This window comes from Pleurodeles waltl, chromosome 8, assembly GCF_031143425.1.
Source record: "Pleurodeles waltl isolate 20211129_DDA chromosome 8, aPleWal1.hap1.20221129, whole genome shotgun sequence".
Lineage (NCBI taxonomy): Eukaryota > Metazoa > Chordata > Amphibia > Caudata > Salamandridae > Pleurodeles > Pleurodeles waltl.
Genome location: NC_090447.1, coordinates 742,726,912 through 742,753,817, shown reverse-complemented (window position 1 = coordinate 742,753,817; position 26,906 = coordinate 742,726,912). Strand labels below are relative to the sequence as shown.

General features: G+C 41.3%; 1 protein-coding gene across 2 annotated transcripts in view; it reads left to right on the top strand.

Annotated features, from left to right (window-relative positions):
* PIGA (phosphatidylinositol glycan anchor biosynthesis class A) overlaps positions 1–26,906 on the top strand; it is a 120,517-nt gene that overhangs the window by 5,679 nt on the left and 87,932 nt on the right. For both annotated transcript variants that reach the window (XM_069204949.1, XM_069204950.1), the window contains exon 2: positions 12,082–12,854. In XM_069204949.1, coding sequence (XP_069061050.1) covers positions 12,128–12,854 — 727 coding nt within the window. In that variant the 5' untranslated portion in view covers positions 12,082–12,127. The remainder of the gene's footprint in view (positions 1–12,081; positions 12,855–26,906) is intronic.

Below are 26,906 nucleotides of genomic sequence, written 5' to 3'. Positions count from 1 at the left end.
GAAAAGTAGTCCCTAAACCGAAAGTAATATTGGCCAAGTGGAAAGGTACAAGTAATGCGGCACAGGTCCAGGAGAGTGAACAACTTACAACAAGCATTGTCATAGCCAATAGGTCTTGTTTTTGGGACCTTATAAATATTTATCCATGCAGCACATTATCCTTGGTGCTACAACATTTACTGTTAATACAGAGGCCACTGGTGAACAGCCACACACACCCAAGGCTCAACCTAAAAAATGACTCCTGGAACAGTGATTTTACACATGTCACGGAACAGCCTATTAGCTATAAGCCTATAAGATTGAAAGTACAAGACCCAGAATGCAAACTGTTTGTGGTCTGAAAAGCCAGACTGGCTTGGTAGGTTGCATGTGAAAAGTATGCTTCTGCATGTGAGGATCTGCTGGTAGCAGCTTTGTGTTATTCTCTGATAGAAGATGTTTTGTGTAGCTCCTTGTAAGAAAATGTCCACAGACATGCTTTGAAAAATTGTTTAATTGGAGCCCTGCAGCACTGTGGCAGCAGGTGAAAGGGCAGCTGCCATGGTAGTCTGTATAAAGAAAAAATCCTATGGAAACAACATGAAACAAGCATTTGCAAGGCAGTGGGTCTCGTGTTTGCTTGGGTTAGAGCTATTAGCATTGCAAATTCCTAACTGGACTTTTCTTGCCACATAAATTGAAAAGGAAAAGTAAAACAGTTGACAGAAGCAAGCCGATTCAATGAGCCACTATGAGCGTTGAGCGCAAGAGTTATTGGCTCCCTGCTTGAATGTCTAGAAAGGATCGCGGATGGGATGACAGGCAAACCGAAAATGGAGGAGTGGCCATCACATGCTGTAACAGGCGTAAGTGTGACATAATGTGACGGCCCACAAAAATGTACACTTAGTTAAATCACCTGTGGTGGGAACTCCGCACACAAAGGAGGGATATTTTACAAAATGCTCCAATAAAAATGAAGCATTTGAGACAAGCACAACAAAGAATTAATAGCAAGAGTGGGCGTGGTTAAGAGTTCACAGAGAGATTGCAAAAGGCCAGAGCGCCTACTCGTTTGACACTAAAAAAGAACTAACTGGGGATAGGAAACAAATAAACACCTTCATAGATATGGAATGTACGCCACAATAACACAACACACTTACTGTGAAATGAATAGACTTTAATTATGTACTTATTTGCATTTAGGTACAGAGGCTCTGGGTGATGACCCAGTTCTCAGCATTTTAAAAAGTTAATGTGTGCGCCGATATAATAATTTCCAGTACAGCATTAAGTTTGAGCTTGCAGTTTTACTGTTTCCTTTCTGGGGTTATTTGCTGAGCCCTCGGAAAGCATGGCCTCCTGCCCCCACCCTCTTCTTTTCACAGAAGGTCAGAGACTTCCCTGCCAACTTCCTCTTCTCGAGCCGGGTTCTCAGGCAACAGCATACAATGATGGGAGAAAGCCAGCAGTGGAGACAGATGTTAGTCATACAATTCCCTTCCTGCCACTCTCTTTTTAATCAAATGAAAACAAAAAAACAGAAAGAGAGGGTGGCTGAGGGGGGAGTCAATTAACCTCATTTGTATTCTGCTGAATAATTCATTCAGCTCATCTGTTGCTTCAAAGCACTTTAAATAATACGTCACTGTTAACTAATATAAGATGCTTAAATAATCAACCATGGAACTGGATGGAAGGCTGAGTGTTCTTTGCTGAAATTTGAACTCGTGATCTTCAAATCACTACATATCTCAGTAATATGTGATTACTTCAATAGCCATCATGCATATTTTAGAGTCTAGCCATCAGCTCAACATCCCGTGATTCTGGGCAAATCACGTAATCTCTCCGGGCCTAAAAAGAATTGAATGTGTCCTTGTGTAATGTAACTGGTGCTCTTGTAAAGCGCTTATGTTCTCACTATATAAAACTGTAAAAAATGTATAGTTCAAGTATGAATCAAATAGTTTACAAGGGTGAGTCACCATTGAGTGCGTCCTAGTAATTGCTTATGTTAGATTTGCTTAATTTGAGTTGTGGGTGCCCTGTTAAAAGTCACAGCAGATTCCTCTAAGATCACAAAATGAACCACTCGAGAACCAACATTCATGAACTACGATGTTATCCTGGCAGTGGCTGAAATTAATCTGGAACAGGCTTTTTTTGCAACCTTTCAGAAGTTGCTCAGAAATGATGGCAGTTAGTCAGTCATGGTCCCTAAAATATTTTTTGTGGGTGATCAGAAAATGTTTACCTGGTACTTACACTTTTGTTATTTTCTGACATGACTGGTTACGTAGTGAGGTGAGGAAAGCATTTTTCTTCTGACAATTTAGCACAAGGGAAGGTCTTAATTCTCTCTTTATGGGGGTGCAAGGCAAAGACAATAGGTGCAGCAAAATAGAGGTTGAGACTTGCGGATGTGTATGTTAGACACCGGTATCTTTGAGCAGGGTTCTGGAGAAGCTGTTAATTCTTTCCAACTTAAGTTGTGATGAGATGGTGAGTTTGGTCAATGAGGTGGTTCATTTGGTAAATGAGATGGTACACTTGGAAAATTAGATGGTACATTTAGTAAACTAGATGGTACATTTGATAAAGCAAAAGCGCCATCTCATTTAACAGTTTTCACAGCCTTTCATTTGGGATATGTACCCACAAATCTACAGAAAGGATTGGAAGAATGACTAATGGTGACAGATGTTTGACCGAAGTGTCAGGGATCTGCCCGGGTCGTCATGATATCTGGTCCATGCTGCTATGTGTATCCTGTGTTGAAGGGGCTGCCACGGGCCAGATATCACCCAGTCTTCCAGATGCAGAACAGCCAGCCACAGTAAAGCCTTTAGGCCCTACTCCCTGCCAGTTTATGGTTAGTTATTTCCCATCGTTATAGTGGATTCCTCTTCTTTTTGTCTGCTTTCAGTACAAGTGTCATATGTCCACCTTACTCACTGGAGGATTGCTCTACACCACTATCAATTTTTTATTATTAGTTCTGTTACATTTGAGGTACCCATGCAGGTTTTTAAAAATAAGTCAAGTATATTGTTTCCACAATTGTTCTAGTGATGGGCTGCTAAAGGTCCATTCTGATGAACTCAAAGCTCCCAGGTCATGTGTACAAGGTTGATGGAAAGCATGTGCCTTTAGTCATTTGCCAGGTCATTTGTGATCACTAGTTTTCTCTGTACACATCGCACTCTAGGGTAGGTGCTTGCACAGTGAGTGAGGTGATGGAGGAACTGGAAATAAATAACGTGTGTCCGGAGCACAGCGCATGCAACTAAGCACAAGGAAGAAGCAGAACACGGTTCAGAAGGTGGATGCAAAGAGGGTGTTTCCTGTGAACCTGGTAAAGGCCCCTCTTCGGTCATACCTTAGCCTGGTGATGTCTTGCATTCTATGTACATGTCTCTTCCTGGACGTGGCACACGTTGTTAAGTGATGGTGAAGCATTAAAAAGTGTTAGAGTGGAGGAGTGAGCTGCGAGTCCCTGAGACTGACAAGACATCTCTTTGAGTTACTTTGAGGGGAGGGGCAGCAGCATCCTTTCACCACTGGATCCTCCATCACCACTGTAATCTGACTACATTAGAACCAATGAGCTGAAGGGTCTAGACCGCAGTTCCTCCCAGAGATGTGCAGAACATGAACAACAAATGGAGTTTCACATCACTCCCCATGCGTGTCCCTTTTTTCACTGTGTTGTACGATGCACAATTAGAAGTTATGAAAAAGCTGTTGAGCATGTGTAAAGGAAGGTTAGATCGTGCTACTGAAATATAACAAGTAAATGAGGCGGTAAAAGCTACAGTGTGCATTTTATCTGACCCCCCCAGAGGGCTCTTACCAGCGTGTCCCGCATGTAGTGATCAATATTCCTGGTCTTGTGAAAGGGAGTGGCTGTCAGCATGGTGGGTGGCACTGGCAGCAGCAAAAATTATTAAGCAGCTTTTAATGGAGGTTGGCTTTTCTGGCAGGCTCGCTGGTGTTACAGCCACAAAACGATAAACAGGAATGGAGCAACTGAAAACAGGAATACTTGTGTTACGGGCAGAAACCAACAAAAAAAAATGTTGAGCTCAAAGTAACTTAAATGGCCAGAAGTGCAATGAGACATGTAGCAGGGCCAGTGACCATTGGAGGGGACAACACACCAAAAGGAGGTTCAAATGGCAACGATTCACCACTGAAAAGAAATTAATTTCGAAGGCACACAAAGGAACGAATGAAAAGCGATGGGCGTGCTGAAAGCCCAGAGCGTAGTTACAGCATGTCTCAAAGAGACAGCACATGTGCTGCTTCGACAAGACCTAAAAAGGAGGGACATATAAGACAGCTTAAACACTCGGAAACAAGGATTTTTAAAGGACACTGAAATAGGCAAATGAAAATGGACAGTGTTGAAGCCCACAAAGTATATACAACAGGTCTTGAAGCTCGAAGTAAAAACTGCAGCTTCCCATTTCAGCGTTTTGTTTCTATTTGCAACATTTTGGGTCAATTGCAGGATGCCTGCATCGTGCATGTTTGGGTTGTTTTTTTTTTTTTTTTTGGAAAGCACAGCATAATAAGTTGTGGTCTCTATGAATGGGCAGCTAGTACAGAAAAATGGCCAATTGTTTTTGAAAAAAAATATCTTGGGTCGAGCGCAAGCGATTGCGACCTGTTGTAAGTATTATGGGCTTTTAACCACGACCAACTTGCTCCCATCAATTTCACTCATTTGTGGGCTTGCCTTTCAAACATTCCTTGATGTCATTGGTAAATGCTTTACATTTGTCCTGCATTGAGGCTGTTTGTTACTTCCTTGGCGACCGACCCTGTTACTTGGATAATTACACGATTGCCGATATGCTTTATTGTGAGTAAACTATTTTTTTATTTGGTCTCTCCCCATGGCGCTTTCAAGTCTTATACAGCGCAAACTCAATCGGCAGTATTGGAGAACTTTACATAACTACCAACTACCTCACATTATTCATTTTGTTTATTTATAACTGTTGCAGCGCTGCGCTTTATCCTTCGGTATGGCGGCCGCACCGCTCTCCTTATTTTCTCTAGGCATTCACCCCATAACGTTGTTTGCAGCCATTCTGCATTTATCATTTTGTTTTGTTTAACAATTGCAATGTATTTGATTACATTTTTATTTTTTTATTTTTTTTGGGGGGCACCGGGGAGCCCATGCCGACACGAACCCAGCTGCCCAGTTCTAGAGTGGGCAACTCTAGCCGTTATGCCACATCCTCATCCTGTGTATGCTCATTCGTAATTCATGCTACAACCATATGCCAGTACTCAGAGGTTGGAATAAAAATCAGAGAGGTGTAGGTTCTAACTGCACCAGAGTACCTGCAGTCTTTGAAAAGTACCAGTACTCTCCCATTAAAAGAATTTAACTCATGCTGCGATGTGCAGGTATTCTCCCCTCTTAGAGCTGAGAATAGCAAGTAGTCAGTACCTTCCTACTTAAAGTGCTGTCATTGTACAGATATCTCTGTAGATTAGCTAAGTGAAAACTTGAGCTTTATGAGGTGCTTCTCTGCTATAATATGTTTGCCATGCCCATCTGCTGTCTGAGGCTTAACCTCAGTGTTCCCTCCTTTCTTTTGACATTCTCAGAACAATCCTCTCCCATGTTGTTTCTTTCTGCTATCTCCTTAATCTTTTCTCTGTTTCTTGTTCATCAGCATCTCTCCTGTTTCCCTAGCTGCCTGTAGCATCTTCATCCTGCCTTGCAACCTCCTCATGTAGTGTGAATGTTATTTTAAGCTCTCATTATACACTTCTTTCTATTCAGTCCCACACTCTACATCTGTCTTTTCGCCCTCCTGCTTCCTTCTGTTTCTCTCCCCTTCCTCTCTCTCTCTCTGTCCCTCTCACACACACACTCAACCCTTATCCCTCATCATCTTGATGCCTTTTTGCCTAAACCCATTTTTTCTGCTGTTTTTCCATACTCTTCTGCCTCTTTTTCTTTTCACTTGTTTTCAACATCTCACGCACGTTCTTTTGTTTTCCCTTTCCCTTTCTCATTCCTCTACTTCTCCTTTGCCCCTCGCTTCATCTCTCTCTCACTTTTTATGTTCAAGCCCATCACGTTGTCATGATCTTCTTCCTCCTTTCTCTTTCCCTCATCTCCCTCTTTCCAGACCTGTCTCCATCTTTCTTTGTCACCAACACTCTCTCACCATCGCCCTCTCCCTCAACCTGTTTCCTTCTTTCCCTCCTCTTTTACCCTACCTCCAGCTCACTACCCCACATTCATTTGCCCCCCCTCATCCCCCCCCTCTTCTACTCGCCATTGAGCACCTTCCATCCCTGGCAAATAAACCTATGTTGTGTGTGACACCCACACCCAGTCTTGGCCTTGTATCCAGCTGCACTTTCCAAACTGGAACTCTTTGCCCCACCTTGGTAATTTCATAACTTAACTTCAAGTCCCAGAATGCCAGGTGCTCTTGGCTTTACAGTCAGGGGTGGCTGAAGATGTGGTACTTGACAAAGGTGCCTAGCAGTTGATAGCATTCATCCCCATCACCCATATAAAGCAGGCACAGAGTAATCACATGTCTCAGTAGACAGTGAAAGCCCTCCAACCCTTCAGGACTGACTGCTGGTCCTCAACTGCCAGCACCGCTTATGGTGGGGTGATGAAAGTAGTATTCTATTGGAATAAACATGGCAGATTTAAATTGGAATGCTAAACGTCAACATTTAATTTTTTTGCTGCAGATAGAGGAAGAAGGTAAATGGAAGTGCTTTAGTTATATGCAGGGCCACTGGAATTATGTGGCATGAAAAGACCAAATTATGAGGCAGGCTTGACCAATTTATGTGGCAAGAAAAGTCCAGTTATGAATTTAAAATGCCAGTAGCTCTAACTCAAGAAATGCAAGACCTATTGCATTGCAAATGCTTGTTGTCTAAATGTTTCGATTTAAGAAAGTAGCAAGGTGTTGCTTCCCCAGCACTTTGTCTAAGGCACTTACATAAAGTACTCCTCAACATTGTGTAATATTCTCTCTCCAAAAAATAGCAGTTTTGCCAGGGCTCAGGCCCTGCTGCTGTCTACAGTGCTTTGTGGGAGTTATCAGCAGGGGTGTAGCATGGTCAGTATGATTGATGGGGGGTGCGGTGTGAGCTTCAGATTTCCCAAGATCACGCAGGCACATCTTGTTAAATCACATTTTATGCTAAGCAGGACATGAGGGGGGCTTAATAGGTAGTGGAAAGAGACGACTGCATATTGTTAGGGGTCCTTAAAACACAATATTTTTCAAACTAATTACCATTTTTTTAAGGCCATCAAAACATAGACAAGAGAGTTTGTGTGATTTTTGTCAGTGTAGGCATCGAAAAATTCCAGGTGAAACCCGACAGACATTTCGACTTAAAGCATTTCTCCCCAACTATTTACTAAAGAATATTTTTTTTTATGGGCGTGTTACACCCCAAAACCCCCCCTGGAGCTATTCCCCTGATGATCAGACCAGATAACAGCAGCAACACAGTATTTCAATGGGTTCCGCTGTTTCCTGATCTGAGAGAAGTCTGTTAAAGCTAATCACGTCTTTTAATTAACTTGTAGTTATTGTCGCAAGCAATACAACAAATGTCCCAGTTTAAAAAAAAATGAAGTTTATTATTACTGTAGGAAAGTACCTCTTAAAGTATGGTCACCCCCCACTATTTGCATCAATGCCAATAGTTATGACTCTGTTAGTGCACTAGAGCCTGCTAACCAGTCTCCAATGCTCGTGCTCTCTCTAAATTGATTTGTCAACTTGGTAATTACCAGACTGGCAAAGGCTTACCCTCTTATAAGTCCCTAGTAAATGGTACCCAGGGTATAGGTGGTAAAGGGGGGTCCCGAGGGCTGCAGCACGAGTTTGTGCCACGCTGAGTGACCCATGCAAACTACTGAAAGCAGCCCTGCCATTGCAGACTGCAGGAGCAGTGCAAACTGCTCGGGGTTCAACTGTGCTCTCCCCATGATTGCCATAGTCTAATGCACTGCCTTACATACAAGTCAGACACCCCTAAGGAAGGCCTCTGCAACCCAGGAAGCAGGGTGTATTATATTTAAGGTGCAGGCATGTAAGCACAAGCTTATATGCCTCTATTGTGTTGTTTCCATTAAAGTACTCTATAAGTGATAGCCGTTCAATAGGATAACATGAGACTTATACCTGGACAGACCCGGGTTGCTAGCTCTATTATGGTACCGCCTAGATATGTTACGTTTGGTGTCAAACAACATGCCTTCTTTCCGCTGACATGAATTGGGTATCGAGGAACTGCTGGCATGTATCCAGATGGCACTGTAGAGGTTACCCACCGGTTTGCCCCAACTTCTTTGTGCTCAGCCTGGTCAGCCTGCACTTTTCCTACACCTGCTGCCACCAAGATAGGGTTCTGACCTCCTGCCAGATAGTATGGGCACTCCCAGGATTCAGAAACAAAGGCTGAAGCAGAAAGGAGGTCACACCTCCTGCCAACTTCCCCTCCCCGCCAATTCAAGCTAGTGAATGGGCACCTCAGGGTGGTGAGGTTCAAATGCTTCATTGCCCCTGATAGCCATCTGTGCCCCCCAGAGGAGAAAACAGCCCTTCCCCTACCCCCAAGCACATTTGCTCGTGGTCAGGTGGGAAATGAGATATGCAGGACAGTGCATACCCCAACCGACTGATCACATCTCTAGGGTGAGCAGCCTGGTCTATGCACTAAATTGTGATTTCTGCCATCTTAGGAGTGGCAGAATAGAGGGTTCTGGGTAGCAGAAGGTGACCCACCTCGTCGGATATGGTCACCTCAGGGGGAGATTAGCTTTGGGAGCTAGCTGCCCTTTGGCCACTAGCCTCTGCACCCTTAACTCCACTAAATCCAGTATTTAAGGGACACCACTGACGCAAGAACCTCATATTTGAACAACCACCTTGGAAGAAGGACCAAGAGGAGCCCTATGTCACGGACAACCAGACTTTACCCACTGCAACAAAGCAAAAGGGGGATACTCTGTCCCTGAGGCAACAGACGGGGAACTGCATGAATGACCCTCACCCTTGGCTAAAACTCAGCTTGTCCGACCAGAGTTACCCTTGTGGATGCCAGAAGCACCCTCAGTTTCCCTTGGACTAGTAACACTGTTCCCCTGCAAACTGCAGATAAAAACACTTGCAGTATCCAAAGATTCATCGGCCACCAGGCCGTCCGTGGGATTGCCCAAATGCAGGTGGTCCAGTGTCTTCTGGGAGTTCTAGTCTCACCTGCCCTGAATTTTCAGGCCACTATGTCACTCCCCGGACCCCATGAAACACCCAAGGCTTTTTGTCACCTTTACCCCTGCCAGGACTTGTTGGTTACCAGTCCGATAACTGACGCTCACACTCGACCCTGCAACTTCAGGGCACACTCCCCAGCCAGCATCTGACATTGTCAAGCCAGCCCCAACTGACTTTTTGCATCTTCACTGGATTATTGTGTAAGCGGTAAAATCAGCACCAGTCCCACTCAGCGTTACTGACAGCCAGGTCAACTCTACACCCTAACGCCACAGGCCAGGTAATTTGAAGACTGTTGTGGCCTGGGCCTAGGACCCACACTACCATAACCCAGAAAGGGTTCCATGCCACTCGACCTCCTAAGTGGTCTTTTGTCACAAGTGTTTTTTCCCCCCATTGACTTCAATGCAACTTTAAAATGCCATATTTTGCTGTGATTTAATTTTGCTTTAAAAATCTATAACTTATGCAATTCTGTTCATTTTGGTGTCTAAATTAAGATAAAAATAAGCTCTATTTTTAGAAACGGACTTTGGATTTCTTTCAAGTTGTGTCAATTACTTATCATCTCTTTTGGTATTCTGAAATGCTTAACACATGTTCCTCTAAGAAAAGCCTGACTGCTCTTAGCCACACTACTAGTACTGAGCTAGGGATTTACAAGTGTGAACCCAAGGACCATCTTTAGGATATTGTGAGAGTATTACATAGGGAGGACTAGACCCCACACCAAACAATATTCCACTTTTCTACAAATACTTCTTTCACTATCCATTTTATTCACTTTTTAATTTTAAAAAAGTGTACTTTTCTTATAGTAAATTCTCTGCCTTAAATGATCCTCACAACCGCCCCTTGCCTCCACAGTGTTTCTTTTATGGCAATGATGAACACAACTTTTACTAGCAAGATAAAACACTAGATAAATCGTTGATGCCGGTTTGGGGCCAATGTTAATCTTGAATAGGGCAGGAGACAATGAAGCCCACACCAAACACCCCATAGAAATTAAACTTTAAGGAATAAGGACTCAAGAATTAATGACTCAAGAGTCTGCGGCAAATTAGTAAACCCATAAAGGTTTATTTATATTGAATAGGGAGTTACAGAAGGGGAAACACGATTAATCTGAATTATAATCTAGAATTAGCCATCAAATTCAACAGGAGGCCTAACATAAAATCAGACTCAAAGAAAAATCTAAAAAGTAATTCTAAGTCAAGAATACGAGACGAACCGGCAGGTGTTTAATCTCTGAGAATCAGCCACACAGTTCACCCCTAAAAACAGCAGCTTTTATTATAAAATTCATAACAAAGACCATGTGATCAGCATAACTTAAGCTACATCTACCCAGCACCGAATAATCAAAATGCAGATTAATCAACATTATGACACCTCTCTAAATAAACAAAATATTGAATACACTTTTCACATGTGAACTGTGGATGCAACAGTACAAAGTTTGTTACATGAAAAGGCAGTGACGGACTGTTCAATGAATTAACTTCTATAACGTCACAGTAGGAGTTGACAGAGGCCTGGAATGTAGCGGCCCAAAGGAAATTTGAGTTTCACTGCGTACGTGATTTTGCTGCTTAGAGGAAAAAGCATCTTCAATTGTCCACTTTTTAGACCCGTGCAACGACAGGGAAACAAAGCACAGTCTCTTGCACGAAATTCATGATGGCGACAATGCCTACCTACATCTGGTGATGTGGGTAATTTAACAAAAACACACTTCTGCAATGTATAACCTATTCTAAATGTGGGCATACATATATATAAACTGAAATTAACTTTAACCGCAACATGCGACAACCACCCTGGTCTTGTTTCCTGTCCCTTCTACCTTTCACTGATTTGCCAGCCACTCACATGCAGTTTCAAAGCCTTTATTCTAATACCATCTTTTGTTTCTCTGAGACATCAAAAAGTGGTGTAAATTAACAACTGATAATTACTCAATACCCATCCCACTCCATTGTTTTAGACTTGGTCCTGCCTGCAAAGGAGTAATCCAGTCCGACTGCTCCCAACGTCTCCTAAAAAATGCAGCATGCAGCATTGTCAGGTTTGGGCATTTTTGAGCCTCATCAGTGAGGTGCATCATGAACTAGTGATCTGCGCCTAAGTTTACTCTTCCCAATTAGATAGACTCGCCTTCACAGTAAAATAGTGATGGATGGAACTGCTGAAATTAATTTCACTAATTCATTGTACTTTGTATATCCTAGTTCTTTTCAGGCTTGCGTGACCCAACCACTGTTTTCCAAGTCTTTCTCGAAAACTCATCTTTCAGCCCTCAATACTGGCCATGCTTTGACCCACCCCTTTCTTTTCACTCCACCATCTCTTGACACCAACTTGCTTTTGTTTTTTGTTTTCCAGATCTTTCTTTTACCACATATGTAATTATTAACCTCTATTTTGAGCCCTGGCTTCTCTTGTGTACCCTGTTTTAGATTGTAGCCCTTCTGTCTTAAGCTTGTTGGTGTTTTGTTTCAACCAGGCTTTTTTTTGTAACTGGTTTTTCATGGTGATGCGTAAACACTACTGTTGAGATACTGTCTTGCTGTCATACAGTTTTGCTTCCATCGTGAGTGACACATTCTACCCACTTCTTCGATTTTGAGCTTGCAGCCAATTTCTGCATGCCATCAACTAAGTAGACAATAATGCTATCTATATGCATCACATTTTCTAACCCCACTCTTAAATGAAGTATCAGTAAATGAGTTGGGTTTAATGAAATCCTGTATTTCCTCTTAAACTTTTCATTTTCTTTTTTTCCCTCCTTCAGGTAGCACAAAACGTGGAACCGCATTGTAAACGGAACAGTCTTATTCATGAAATCTGGCTTCACTATGTCTCACGGGATGTGCGCTTATTCAAAGGCACCTCTTGGTACGCACTCAAATGGTGTTGACTGTAGACGTTCTCCAGGTGCCAATGCCCATAACATTTGCATGGTCTCAGATTTTTTTTATCCGAACATGGGAGGTGTGGAAAGTCATATCTATCAGCTATCACAATGCCTCATCGAGAGGGGACACAAGGTTATTATTGTGACTCATGCGTATGGGGACAGAAAAGGAATCCGTTACCTCACTAATGGCCTCAAAGTGTATTATTTGCCGCTAAAGGTTATGTATAATCAGTCCACAGCAACAACACTGTTCCATAGTCTGCCTCTGCTCAGGTACATATTTGTGCGAGAAAGAGTTGAAATAGTCCATTCGCACAGCTCCTTCTCAGCCATGGCCCACGATGCCCTCTTCCATGCCAAGACAATGGGGCTCCGGACGGTCTTCACTGATCATTCACTGTTTGGATTTGCTGATGTCAGTTCTGTGCTCACAAATAAACTCCTCACCGTGTCCCTCTGTGATACAAGTCACATAGTATGTGTATCCTATACAAGCAAAGAAAACACCGTGCTGAGAGCAGCCCTGAATCCCGAGATTGTTTCGGTGATTCCCAATGCAGTAGATCCGACAGAATTCACTCCAGATCCACAAAAGAGGAATGCCAACACAACCATTGTGGTTGCGAGCAGGCTTGTTTACAGAAAAGGTAAGCACGTGCTTTTAATAAAATGTAATATTCCATTTTTGTTAGCATGTACATAAATTAGACGTTTTGTTTCCATTCTGTTAAACACATTATTTGCCCCTTACCTCGAAAAACTGTGGACGCAGTGTATGTAATCTATTGCATGTCTGTTTTGCCACCTCCCATCTCCCTCTTCTCTCACAACTACTTCTTATTGTGTCTATTGAGGATAATGGGAAATCGCCCGTTTTATTTGGAAGTAATAGGACTGCAACAGTCTGTAAATAAACAATTAGCTGTCTAATAAATATCCACTAGGCGCTGAATATGAGGGAGTTCTGCTTACCCAACATATACTTTCATTTTAATTATTGAGAGGGTCACACTAGGAACTGAGTTTCTCGCCCTTAGTAGCCATTCATAGCTTGCTTAGAACTTGTAAGCACATTTTAAAAGATCTGTTCTTAGAAAGTAAAGATTTATATATCTCGTTGGAGCGCAGGTTACAACAGACTCTGTGTTCCATTTATGATCCTTTTATTTTGGTATCAAACGTTTTAGCTAACCTTTCTATTGCCTCTATTATATATCAGTTCCCACTCTAAAGAATGTGTGGTGCTCACCCCTATTCTGCGGTGTTATTCATTTTTCTGTATGGGCAGTGGTGTGCCTGCTTTCTGAAGATGGCCCTTATGTGCCCTTAATCGCGCTTCCATTTCCATTGCTAGCTACCTACCGAACACACTTAGGATAGGCCACCGTTGTGTGAATCCCATTGCCTCTCTTAGCACTACAACTATTACCAAACAGGATAGCTTTGGGGGGTAACATGATGTGAAACCAGGAATAATATGGAGCCGAGGACACCGGAAAAAGATGGCAACCGAAATCAGTATGTGCAAAGGAACAATTGCCACCATCTTCACAGACCCCCGATATGAAATAATACATTTTTTCTGGTCTAAAAGTCATCCGATTCAAAACTAACACTTGGTTCTTGCACTAAGTTGCAGAAACTGGGATAGTAGTCGCACTAGACTGAGTTCCACCGCTGGTGAATCTGAAGCATTTTTTATCACATTGCACAAGCTGCTAACCCAGAAAGGGTCACCAGCAAAGAGGTCATAAGGGAGGTTTTAAAGTATTGAACCAGATGAGTACTGACATGTGGATAACACTCCCACACTAATAATGCAGTTACCAGATTGACACTACTGCTTTTTTGCTGATTTTAAACAGCTGCTCAACTGATGACCCTATTTTCCGGACACTAGACCTTTCACTTTTGAGCCACTACTTTGGCCCCCTGAAGTTTTTGTTTTCTGTTAGAACCCCCCTTAGCTTCTGATTGATTTGTTTTATGCTATACAAAATATTTATGTGCTTTTCATCGTTTTGGAGGAATCTCGGCTGTTTGATCAGGAAGTCACTTCGATATGCTTGCTTGCGCTCAGGGTCACTAAAAAAACTAGAACAAGAGTTAAACACATTATAGCTCAGTTAATATATTTATAACAGTCTAAAATGACATCATTAGTTCAATTAACCGTGGAGAATAAACAAAGATGCAATTGGAAAATTGAAACTTCTAGGTTAGATACCTGAGAATAACATTGTTGGGTGAGGCCCATGTTATTTATATTGCAGCATATTGTAGCGCAATTGCAACACAAGTTTTTGCTCCTACCCCCACACAGAAGGTTCAAGAAATGTGGTTTGGTTTGTTTTGTTGTCCACACTTTATTTGGCCTTTGTTTCATGTTTGTAAATGAAGACCTATTCCTTTCAAAAGAAGCATCTTGGGTTGGTATTTAATGTGTAATGCTGTGTCTTCACCATTGGCTCGCCTTGCTAACCGGCCACACCTTTAAGTTGATCAAGACACATCTAAAAAGCCATATGACTGGCATACTCTTCTGTCTGTTTGACAAGCTCACCATTTCTAAAGTTCGGCACACTCTAAGCCAGGTCACCGTCAGACTGGAGACTGAAAAGTTGAAGAAAGAAAAATCTAGTCCAGAGGCATTCTCCATTAATGCACCCAGGATCTAGAACGACGCCCTTGTATACAATGGGATTGTTCTTGCTCTTCCTTAGTTAGTGAAAGAGCTGAAGACACACCTTTTTTTATCTCTGTCGTCAGCCATTTATTTCTCTCCACTGCCTTGAAACTAGGTTGGGCCAATACAAATGCCATATATGTGTATATACGTACGCCTAATGTCTAAATTTGGCATATGTTGTGCACACTCACTCTACCAGTACTAATATTTATCATCAAGAAGCCCTTCTAGAAGTGATCTTCTGTAGTGCAAATGATTGATCTCTTTGCCTGAAGTAGGACACAATATCCTATTGGTAGCATTTTTACATGAGGACTGAAATCCTTGTAATACTGACATAGTGAGAAGAATATCATGAGAATTTGTGGAACTTTGTCTACCAGTGTCCATGCAAAGCTGGGCCTAGAGAAAGCATCAGCCATAGTTGTATATATTGGAGCAAATAAAACAATATCATTATATGAAAATTAAAAACTTAAGTGAGCATTACAGCAAAAACAGTTGGGGCCAAAACCCATAAGTAATATGTCCTAAACCATAGGTTATAATGTTGCGGATGCACACATTTCTAGGCTGTGAAACTGTCTAACAGGTATTTGAATTTGCACATATTTGGGTTAACCCAATGTGACATTCCAGTGGTGTAACAAACCCCCACAGACCCCCACGGGGTGGTTGGACCCCGAGCTCCAGGGGGCCCCCTCAGCACAGCACCTGGCCTGAGTGAGTTCAGAGAGGGGCCCCCTCCATGTTCTTTGCAGGGGTGCCTCCCTCCAGTATCCTTAAATCAGTTCTTCCACCATGTTAAGCCAGAATGTCACAGCTAACCATAATCTTCCAAATGCGGCATTTCTACCATACCAATAGTATTTTCACATTCAAACGATCATAACATTGCACAAAGGATTTTTGAATTTTAAAGTCCTACTTTTGCACACCAAACCTCAGTTTAAGTGCACAATATTCTTTGTGAATCAAGCCGTAAGTTAGAAATTGGTTATTTTCTAATTTGAGATTTTATTTTCTGTTGACCTTTGCAACACCTCGAAGATCTCTCTTTCAAAGTGTGTATTCATTCAGGTTTTTTTTTTCTTTGTAGTTTGCATGTCTGGTTGGAACAAATGTTTTCTGTCAGAACTTATAAAACTTTAGGAATTACATGAAATCACATGACTTTTGAAGAGATAAATATATTTATATTGTGAGCTATTTACCCGTAGAATGAATGAATATATATATATATATATATATATATATATATATATATATATATATTTTTTTTTCTTATTTGTTTTTCTAAATTGTTCCTGCATGTTTTACATCACACATGTTTCTATAGGTTTCATCTATGGTGGATTGTAGTGAAGTTTGTTTTGTAAAGTTCGATTGGTATATTTTACACAAACTACATTTAAGTGACTCGTGAATTTTGAAAATGGTCAAAGATATTCAAGGAACAAGTAACTTAGATGAGGGTTGTGTTCTCACGTTTTTATCGAGATGCACATATTTGATCGTCGTGAATGTCAAATACTAACTCTACAATGGCTGGTCCCAAGCCCAGCTACAAAAGGTAGAGGGTTAGGCTGAAAGCTAGCTTTTCAACCATGTCAAAAAAACCTAGCTACTGAAACGTCAACCAAAAGGCATCTCGGCCTTGGGGAGAGATGAATCTCCTTCATGATGAGCTACGACACCTTGTGGTGAAAATCCGAGATACTTGGAAGCCACAAAGCTGATTCACCTGCTTTCCACCAAGACTGTAACCATCGGGACATTAAATGTGAGGACCATGTATGAGACACGCGAGAAAGCCCAAGAGACAGCGGAGATGAAAAAATACAACCTTGTCCTGCTTGGCATCAGCAAGACCAGAGGGACACAGTCTGGACAGAAAAGACTGGCTCCTGTAGAAATGCTACTGTATTCTGGACACAAAGAAAATTAATCCCCACACACTCTGGGAGTAGCACTGACTCTTAACACCAGCAACCAACAGAGCCAAGATTGGATGGGAAGCACACTGTCCCAGAATTATCAAAACGACCTTCTGTACAAAGAAAAAGAGGATCACAATGAATGTTATCCAGTGTTATGGACCTACAAATGAAAGCAAAGAAGACTAAAAAGAACAGTTTTACAACAGGCTCCAGTCCATTATGGAGAAATGCCTTGAGAGAGACATCACCCTACTGATGTGGGACCTCAATGCCAAGAATGGAAGCGACAACAGAGTACGAAGTAGTCATGGGCAACCATGGCGTAGGCGACTGTATGAGAATGGTGAAAGGCTTGCCAAGTTTTGTGCCCTGAACAGTCTGATGATGGGCAGTAGTGTATTCCCACACAAAAGAATACACAAGGCAACGTGGATGTCCCCAGACATTTTAACAGAAAATCAGACCGACCATGTCTGCGTTGCAGGTCTGGAGGTTCCTGCAGGATATGAGAGTGATAAGAGGAGCGGACCTGGTGTCATACTATCACCTTCTTATGACCAGTAAGCTAAAGCTGAAGAAAGTGTGGATGGAACTGACAAACAAATGCCAGCGATGTAACACCACCCTCCTCAAAGATTCATAGAAACACAGCAGCTACTCAGTCCTCTTCAGTAACACGTTTCAAGTCCTTTAAGAACTAGAGCACGACAAAGACTCAGTAGAAAGCCAGTGTAAGCAGATCAAAGAAACAGTGACTCAATCTGCTAGGAGGTACTGGTTCCCAAGAAACCAGCATAAAGAATGGATCTCCACCAAGATTCTCTGCAGAATCCAAGCAAGAAAAGAAAAGGAAGCTGCTTTCAAAACCAGCTGAACAAGAGCAGAAAAAGAAAAGGCTCAAAGCTAATATACCAAAACCAACAAGGCAGCAAAGAGAAACTTAGGAGCAGACAAGCAATGACTGATAGCTAACAATCAAGATAATTATAGATCCAAAAATATATTATTTTATTTACTAATTTCAATTTTTTTTATATTTCATTTCTTTTTCATATATTAATAACATATAAACAGTACAGATGTCATTGGTTCATAGCTTGGCCATACTTATTATGCTTCTTATTTTCAAAACATCAAGTATTGTGATATATCATGACATTGTCAAATAAAATGTAAATCTGTAACCCCCATTCGTTAACACTCTCACTCCCCAGACATGACCTCATGCATACACACTATCACACATTTCCCAATCCCAGCCACAACTTGCATACACCAATAGACAACAGAAATAGATCTTCTCCTTCACAGTCTTTGTAGTGTTGTGACTTGGAAACACACATTAAAATAGTCAACCCATGTTTCTTGGGGGAGGGGGTGGGGGTTAAAAAGGATTCCAAAACCACCTTCTTCAGGACCAGCCTTTTGTTGGAATCTACTCAGGAAGACCAATGGGGGTATGTATATCTAAGAAATAAATATTGAGTAGTGAGAGGTCACACCTCAAGCAGTACATTTCTTTCCAAACACCAATCTTCCATTTTGCGAGCCAAATACATTACTACGACTGCAACTCTTCTACTCAAAGCAGGCAAATTTATACACAATTAATTTGAGAGAAAAAGTGACCCATACCAACTGCAGTGCATGTTGTAAGGTTGCAAATTGCCTCAGACGATTATACGACGGAACACCGAATTAAAAACAACTACTAACCTTAACAACGAGGTCGGAACACCGACCTCGTCCTTACTACTAATGATTTTACCACGAATGCCTGAACAACGATATTTTGTTGTAAAGGCATTCCTAATAAAACCAATACTAATAGGCACCATTCACCCTACATCCCTCACCCCACCCCAAAACCTAAAACCCCCTGACCCCCCACCCCCTCACCAAAACCTAAAACCCCCACCCCCCCAACACCACCCTAAAACACCCCACCCCAAAACCAAAAACGCCCCAACCCCCTCCCCAAAACCAAAAACGCCCCACCCCAAAACCTAAAACCCCCTGACACCCCACCCCCTCCCCAAAACCAAAAACGCCCCATCCCCCACCCCACCCCAAAACCTAAAACCCCCCACCCCCTCCCCAAAACCTAAAACACCCTAACCCCTCCCCAAAACCTAAACCCACCACTTACCTTAGTCAACCCCTTGTCACCTGCGTCGTCCTCCTTCGCCAACTCCCTTCTTTGTACCTTAACCACGCATGTTCGTTGTTCAGAACATACGTAGTTAAGGCACAAAAAAACGAAGTCGTGGTTAAAAAAAGCGTTGTTGCGCTTTCGTTAATCATGACTTTCGTAATAAAAAAGTTGTAAAAAAGGATGTTTCCCGCCTCAGACAGTTTTCTTATCACCCAGAGCACTACTATTGTGAATTGTAATCTAGGGTGCACCCAAACCAAGACACCCATGCTTTGTGAAATCCCACAGTTGAAGATGAAAAAAGATGAAAAGGCCCTCACATGCGCATGCCAGGTAGTTGATTCAACCTTCACCATCCAACTTGAGTTTTCACCCTTCACTCAATCTGCTCGTTCTTAATTCTTATATCTCCATCGTAGTAACTTCCTCATCTGCGAAGGCATCCATACATTTTCCCAGTGACAAGCAGCGATATGATGCTATTAGACAGAAGAAGGAATTCCTTGTGACAACAGGTTAACTTTCCTCGCTCTTTTAAGGATTGATCTTGTATAGTTCCTTTCACCTCTGAGGTGTTTACGACTCCATATAATGTCATCCATCACTTTATATATTTATTTTATTTTATCCAGGCAAAACCTCAGTGTCCAATATACCTTTCGCACAAATTGTTCAGCTGGAGGTAAGCTTGGAAAGTAAGAGATCAGCCTTTTACAATACTCCTATTATCATTATCGTTTGATATTTCTAAGGTTAGAAGGAACACTTATCGTTCACATATATGTTATGTTTCAGGAGCACAATCACATTAGTGGGTATAAATATTTGCATTAAATGGTGGGTACTTACTCAGGAATATATACTTTCTGAGCACATGCAGCCACAGTGTGAACGTCTTACTATGTCCTAATTTCTAATCCAGTTTTTCAATGTGCTTTGTAAAACACATGTCACTTGGCTATGCCAGATTGAATTACCCTATCTGTCATACTGAGGAGGGAAAAAGTATATGCATCTGTTGCCGTTGCATATATTCCAAATCACGTGCAGCAATACCTTACCAAGATGTTCTTAGTCAAACTGAAGGCCAGGTCTATGCCGCAGTCCTGCAATCACCTAACGCTACATGGCCATCATAGCTTCTCCATTCAGTCACACCGAAACCTAGCTGTCCTTTCATAGATCTCTCTAAGTAAAACATCAACTTCTCACAACTTGGGATTTATTAACAGTAGATATAGGATTGCTCTCCAAACGCATCTTGCCACTTTGTGACATGTGCATGCATGCCACAGTGCTTAAGAAGTCATTGGTAAACTGACAGCCATGCATCGCCTTGTCATCCTTTCATTGATCTCATATAGTTCCTCACATTTTCAGTGCAACATCTGCTTCTCATCATCAAAGTTTTATTACCGATAGGCATAATATCGCTCTCTAAACACATGTCCCCACTACATGGTCATATTCATGCATACTGCACAGCTTTATATATAATTGGTTAACTAATGGCTATGTTCCTCCCGTAATACTACAGTCGCCTCCCACCAATAAACCGATGTGGCAGATTCTACCCATCCTCATATCCCTGGGTACTCCTTACTTTGTAATGCCTCAGAGAAGCACCAAGTCGATCATGACGTCCTACCGACCTCACAAGACTGGATGCTTCTACTTTCACTATTCTCCATCTATTTATATAGCTGATACACACCTGATCTTTGTAACCACCAATGAGAGACATGTTGGTTTAGTATCTCCACATTTATGGGCTCCATATTGCACAATTTATTTTTCCTAGTATAATCATCCGAATAAGGCATTAATATATTTAATCTAAATTATTACGGCCACACAAAGGGGGAAAAGTGTGAAGACATTGATTCCCCAATGGCCATCATGGGTACCAAATGCAGTTAATTTATACTACAGACAGCTGTTTCATTTTGTATTAGACCAGTGGCCATCATAGGTGCCAAACTCAGTTCATTTATACTACTGGCAGCTAATTTGGTTCGTATTAGACCAATACCCTTCCTTTTACAAAAAAAAATAAAAAGGGTTTAACTGATGCTGAAATGTATCCAGAGTGCTCACACTATAGTACTTTTCTTGCTATTACAGCTAGTTAACCACTTTGCCTAACTGCTAGGGATCACCCATCACCAGCGTATCGCTTATCTTATCTCAAAATACTGTGCTGGCCTTCTACAATGATGCATTACTTGCAATGTCTCTTCCATGTGAAAAATACACATGGACCTCATGGTAGTGCATACCTTTCTATTTCTACTATCAGTGCGTGAACAGCTTTTTGTATCGGAAAAAGTATGACAGTAACTTACAAGACCAGGTGTAAATACATTACCTGTATCCGCCCAGATGATGTGTCTCGCTCCATGTCCTCATCTGTAGCTCTTCATGTTGCTACAGGATGTTCCTTATACAGCTATATCAATGGGGATCTCAAATTGTCTTAGGCTATATGTATGATGCATGCATAGTCTTAATATGTAAGTAATAGTGATGGACAACTTCCATGTCTTTCTGCCCCCATTTTAATAGGTGTTCAGCATTGAAACATAGGAATATTGGCTCATTCAGCTCATGTGAGTCTATATAATTTTCTCATTCAGATCCTCTCTCTGTGTCTAAAGTAGGAATATCCAAAAGGTTTCTCTTTCCTTTATCACTTCTGTCATTGGGCATCCCTATCTTTTGTTGACTTTTTCCAGTATGAGTCATTTCAATTCATTTTCAGAATGATGCACCGGTATACAATGTTGGACCAGCAGAGCCTGTAATTTCTTAGTCCTAATGGCTGACTTAGGCTCGCTGTAACGAGTTTTAAACCAGCTCCCTGTTCCTTCTATGTAACCAAAGCCACATGGACTGGACATAGGATGCGGTAAACAACATTATGACTTCTACAGTTAGTCATATCTTTAAGGAAGATAGTATATCATCTATACTCCCAGCGCTTTGCAATTATATCTGTATCACAGGCATGGCGGGTCCCACATCCATGTTTACCCTTAACCAAGGTGGTACCTCCAATTGTCTCTCGCTGTTGTCCTGTGTTCTGCCTTAATCAGGTGTGTACTAGTTTGTCCCTTAAGTCTGCATTGTGTCTGAAAGGAAAGATGGGGTTTTCCAACCTCTTATCTTCCTCACTTGTATTGAGTATCTTCCAGTTGCGCTCAAAAATGTTCACTTTGTAGTCCATTTTGGAATGGTTGATGATACAGACTAGTCTGTAATCCTTTCTTATAGTGTTCTTTTGCAAGACGGCAATTTGATGTATAATATTTATCTCTTTTGAAAACTTGCCTGACTAGCTGTCATGGATATCTTCTAAGGAGAAGTATCTCCTTTAACTCCTCCCCATTCCGTACAAACTCTTCCACTGTGGAGCAGTTGCGCCTAATTCTCAAAAGTTCTCCAAAGGGAATTAAATCTTTTTGTTAGCCAGGATGGAAGCTTGCAAACTGCAGCTCGGTGTTTTTTGCTGTAGCAATTCTATACAATGCTTACCTATAGGTAGCCTTTTTCCCCTGAGATCCATCCGTCAAGCAACTCCAGTCTCTCTCTGCTGTATTTCGCTGTACATTTCAAATTCCTGTTATTGGAGTTGAGCCACAAAATAAACTCTAGAAGATATTCTACTTCACCCGACCATATAAAGAATATATAATAAACACAATTTTGGTCAAGAAGGGGGAAGTATATGCCTTGACTTCCACGGCAGAGTTAAAAGGAATGCTTTTACTCGATATGGTATCCTTGAGTTAATTCATATTTTATTTCTTTGCAAAAACATTTGAAATTACCTTTTTGTTAAAAAACAAATATTTTTATAATTTTTAGATACTAGGTATTAGGTGCTCCTAAAATAAAGGCGCAGTGAAAGTAAATATTGTGGTGCATAAAAGTGCCAGTGCTATATACAATATACACAAGAATGTGGTTAAAATCAAGCAGTGAACTTCCATAAGACTCCTTCAATCCAGGAGTCTTGAAGTCACTATATTATTTTTTTGTTGTTAGATGTTCGCTATATTGGGGGCACAAGAGTCCCCTTGATTTGTTGGTGAATTACCCCATTGAGTTCAAAGAAGTTACTTAAGAGCTCTATTTCTAAACATTCCAAAATAAACTTACTTGGTCTTTCCCCCACTGCCCTCTCCATGAGTGCTTTTACGGCCTCTAATGCCCCCTTTTGGGGGATATTGGTGTAGAGTGCCTCAGTGTGTAATGTTATAAGAAACTCTGTGAAGGGATTAAAGGGTAAATTCTCAATTTTGGAGCTCATGTTACGAGTATCCGTGATAAAAGAGGCATACAATGTCTTAGTCGTATGGCAAAGAATTATGTCCACATATATTTGGACAAAGGTTCTGTGATGGCATTAATGGTGGAAATGATGGGGCAAAGGGGAGGATGTTATGTATTTTTATGGTTTTTTGGGACTCTATAACATGCTGGAATAACTGGATTTTCTTTATTCAGGAATTCAAATTTCTTCCTACAAATATCCCTACTCTCCCAAGACCTAGATGTTACTTCTTCAGTAAGTTTCTTTAAAGTGTCAAATACCTTTTTCCTTCTGCTTTTGTAGTGTTGTGGGACATTTAGCATTTTCTGTACTTTCCCAATGTATTGTTCTGTATCCATTACAACTATGCCCCCACCTTTATTACACAGTTTCACTGTGATCTTGAATATAGGTTTTCATCCGGAATCATTAGTCTCCTGGATCTCTGTGTGTTATGCATTCATTTTTTTTTTTTAATCTTTCTAAAATAGGAGAATACATCTCGATTCAACTAAAAGGCATTATTTTTTTGTACTCAGACAAAAGTAAGGCCCCTGGTCAGCAATGCACATTCCTCTTGACCGATTTCAAAAGATGGCATATTGAAGATCGGAATAGTTTGTTTAGTCTTACTATCGTGTTTGTCTTGGACATCTTCAGGATCTCCAATATTGTTGGCTCCGCATCTTCAGATAATGATGTTGGGGGTCTACATAGTACATCCTCCCTCTGTCCTGCCTCTGGAACTGATTGTGTCCCCTGTGCCTTCCTCAAGTTAAAAAGGTGAGGGGGAAGGGTAATGGTAAATCTCTGACTGCATTACTTTCACTGATGTTTGAGTTGGTCGTGATATATCTGATCATTACCTCCTTCCAAATCACTAGACTACGTATCAGAGAATGTAACTATAGTACTTTTCTTTGTTGCGTAAGAGTTTCGATGTCCTAGATCTTGATTCTTAATGGTGATTAGTTGTCAAATATGGATAAACTTTCTCTTTGGCATACCACATTTATGTCCTTCTTCACTTATCTTTTTTTTTTTTTAATCAGGTACTCCTCAAAATCATAGAGCTCTCCATTGATTTCCTCCGACTTCTTTTTGGCATCTTCCAATTCACTCATGCTCTGCAGTTTTTTTCCCCAAATATAGGATTTCCTGATTGAGGATCACTGCCACTTCTTTGGCAGTGTCCACAGTCCGGATCATCCAGACTCTTACACATCTGTTTTCAATTTGAGACAATTTTTCTAAGAATTGTCGGATTTCCACACACCGAGCTGGAACATTTTTCACTCTCAGGCCTGACGGGATCACTCCCGCCCTGAGGTACTCCAACATAAATTGTGTATGTGATTCAGTTCTCTTTGCATTTTTCTTCAAATCAAGTAACTTTTTTTCCACTAGCTATTGTCAACAATGGTCGCCCCTACTCTTTTGTCTGTTAGATGTGTGGCCTATCAAATTATTAATTTCTACATCAAAGAAATCAAAACTCTTTAGCACCCCCATAATGCCCTCTAACGCTCAAATAGGTGCCTCTCCTTCCAAAACTCAGTGGGTATGTACATGCAAATGTTCCATTCAATGGCTCAAATAATGAAACTCCTGAAGGGTGAAACCTTCCAGAAGTATTAAGAATATGCAATGCAGCCAACATATAGCCTTCGACAATTGGAGCTCCCCATTGATATAGTGGTTCAAGGAGTATCCTGTATCCGTGTGAAGAGCTACAGATGAGGACATGGAGTGAGACACATTATCTTGACTGATACAGAGAATGTATTTATGCTTGCCCTTGAAAGTTCCTGACATCATCTTTATGATACAAAGAGCCATTCGAGCATTTATAGTACAAGTAGAAAGATACATTACCATGGGGTATAGGACTGTTCGAGCACTGATAGTACAAGTAGAAAGATATGTACTACCATGTGGTATATGTGTATGTTTTTGAGATAAGGTAAGTGATATGCTGCTAGGTAAAGTTATTAAACAGCTGTAATAGCAAGAAGACTATTATAGTGTGAACCCTCTGGATACATTCAGCATCAGCTGAACATTTGTTTAAAGGCAGGGTATCGATCTAATACGAAACAAAACAGCTGCCGGTATTGTAAATAAACTTCATTTGGCACCCTTGGTGGCCATTGGTCTAATACAAAATAAAATAGCTGCCAGCAGTATAAATAAACTGCATTGGGCACCCATGGTGGCCATTGGGGAATCAATGTGAGCCCTCTGGATACATTCAGAATCAGTTGAACCTTTGTTTAAAGGCAGGGTATTGTTCTAAAACAAAATACAACAGCTGCCAGTAGTATAGATAAACAGCGTTTGGCACTCATGGTGGCTAGTTGTCTAATATGAAACAAAATGGCTGCAGTTTCATCCCCTATTAGGACGACTATAGAAGGAAAAAACGTTGTGCAATATGGCGCCCATCAATGAGGAGATACTAAACCAACATCTGTCATTGGTGGGTACACAGATCTTTGGCTATATAAACTGTATAAATAGGTGGACAATATTGAAAGTAGAAGCATTCAGTCTCATGAAGTCGGCAGGAAGTTATGATCGATATGTTGCATTCTCTGAGGCAGATATCAGATAAGGATTACTTGGGGATATGAGGAAGGATAGAATCTGCCACGTCGGTTTATTGGTGGGATGCGATTGTAGTGTTATGAGAGGCACACAGCTCTCAGTTTACAGATGATACCTGAAGTTTTGCAGCATGCTTGAATATGACAATGTAGTGGCGATGTGTTAAGAGAGCTTTGTTATCCATATCGGTAATAAAGCTTAGTAGTGAAAAGCTGATCTTGCACTGAAAACGTGAGACACTATATGAGATCAGTGAAAGGAAGACCAGGTGGTGCATGGCCGTCAATTTACCGATGATATGTAAAGCATTACAGCATGCACGCACATGGTCATATAGTGGCAATATGGGTTTGGAGAGCAATAGTATACATATTGTTAATGAGTTTTAAGCTGTGGGGGGCAGATGTTTTACTTGGAGTGCGAGGAGTAAAATGAGATCTAGGAAAGGGTGGCTAGGTTTCACTGCAACTGAACAGGAGAAACTATGTTGGCTTTGCAGCACTGGGTGATTGCAGCACTGTGGGATAGACCTGGCCATTAGTTTGACTAACAACATCTTGGTAACGTATTGCTGCACGTGATTTAGAATGTACACAGCAGAAACAGATGCATATACTTTTTACCTCCTCAGTCCGACGGATAGGGTAATTCATTCCGACATAGCCAATTAACATGTTTTAGAAAGCACATCAAAAAACTGGATTAGAAATGAAGGCATAGTAATGCACTAAGACGCGCACATGGTGGCTGAACGTGCTCAGAAAGTTTATATTCCTGACCAAGTACCTACCATTGAAGGCAAATATTTATACCCACTGTGGCATAACAAAGAGACATGAACTCTTGGTCGCATACCAACACGTTGGACAAGATATCTATTTAGGGCAACGTGCTTCGATGCACTCCTGCTGGTAAAGCTTCTCCTGCTGGGAAGGAGCCTATCGTCTAAGGCCAACAATTTGCAGAGCTTAATGTCAGACAATCTCTAGACAT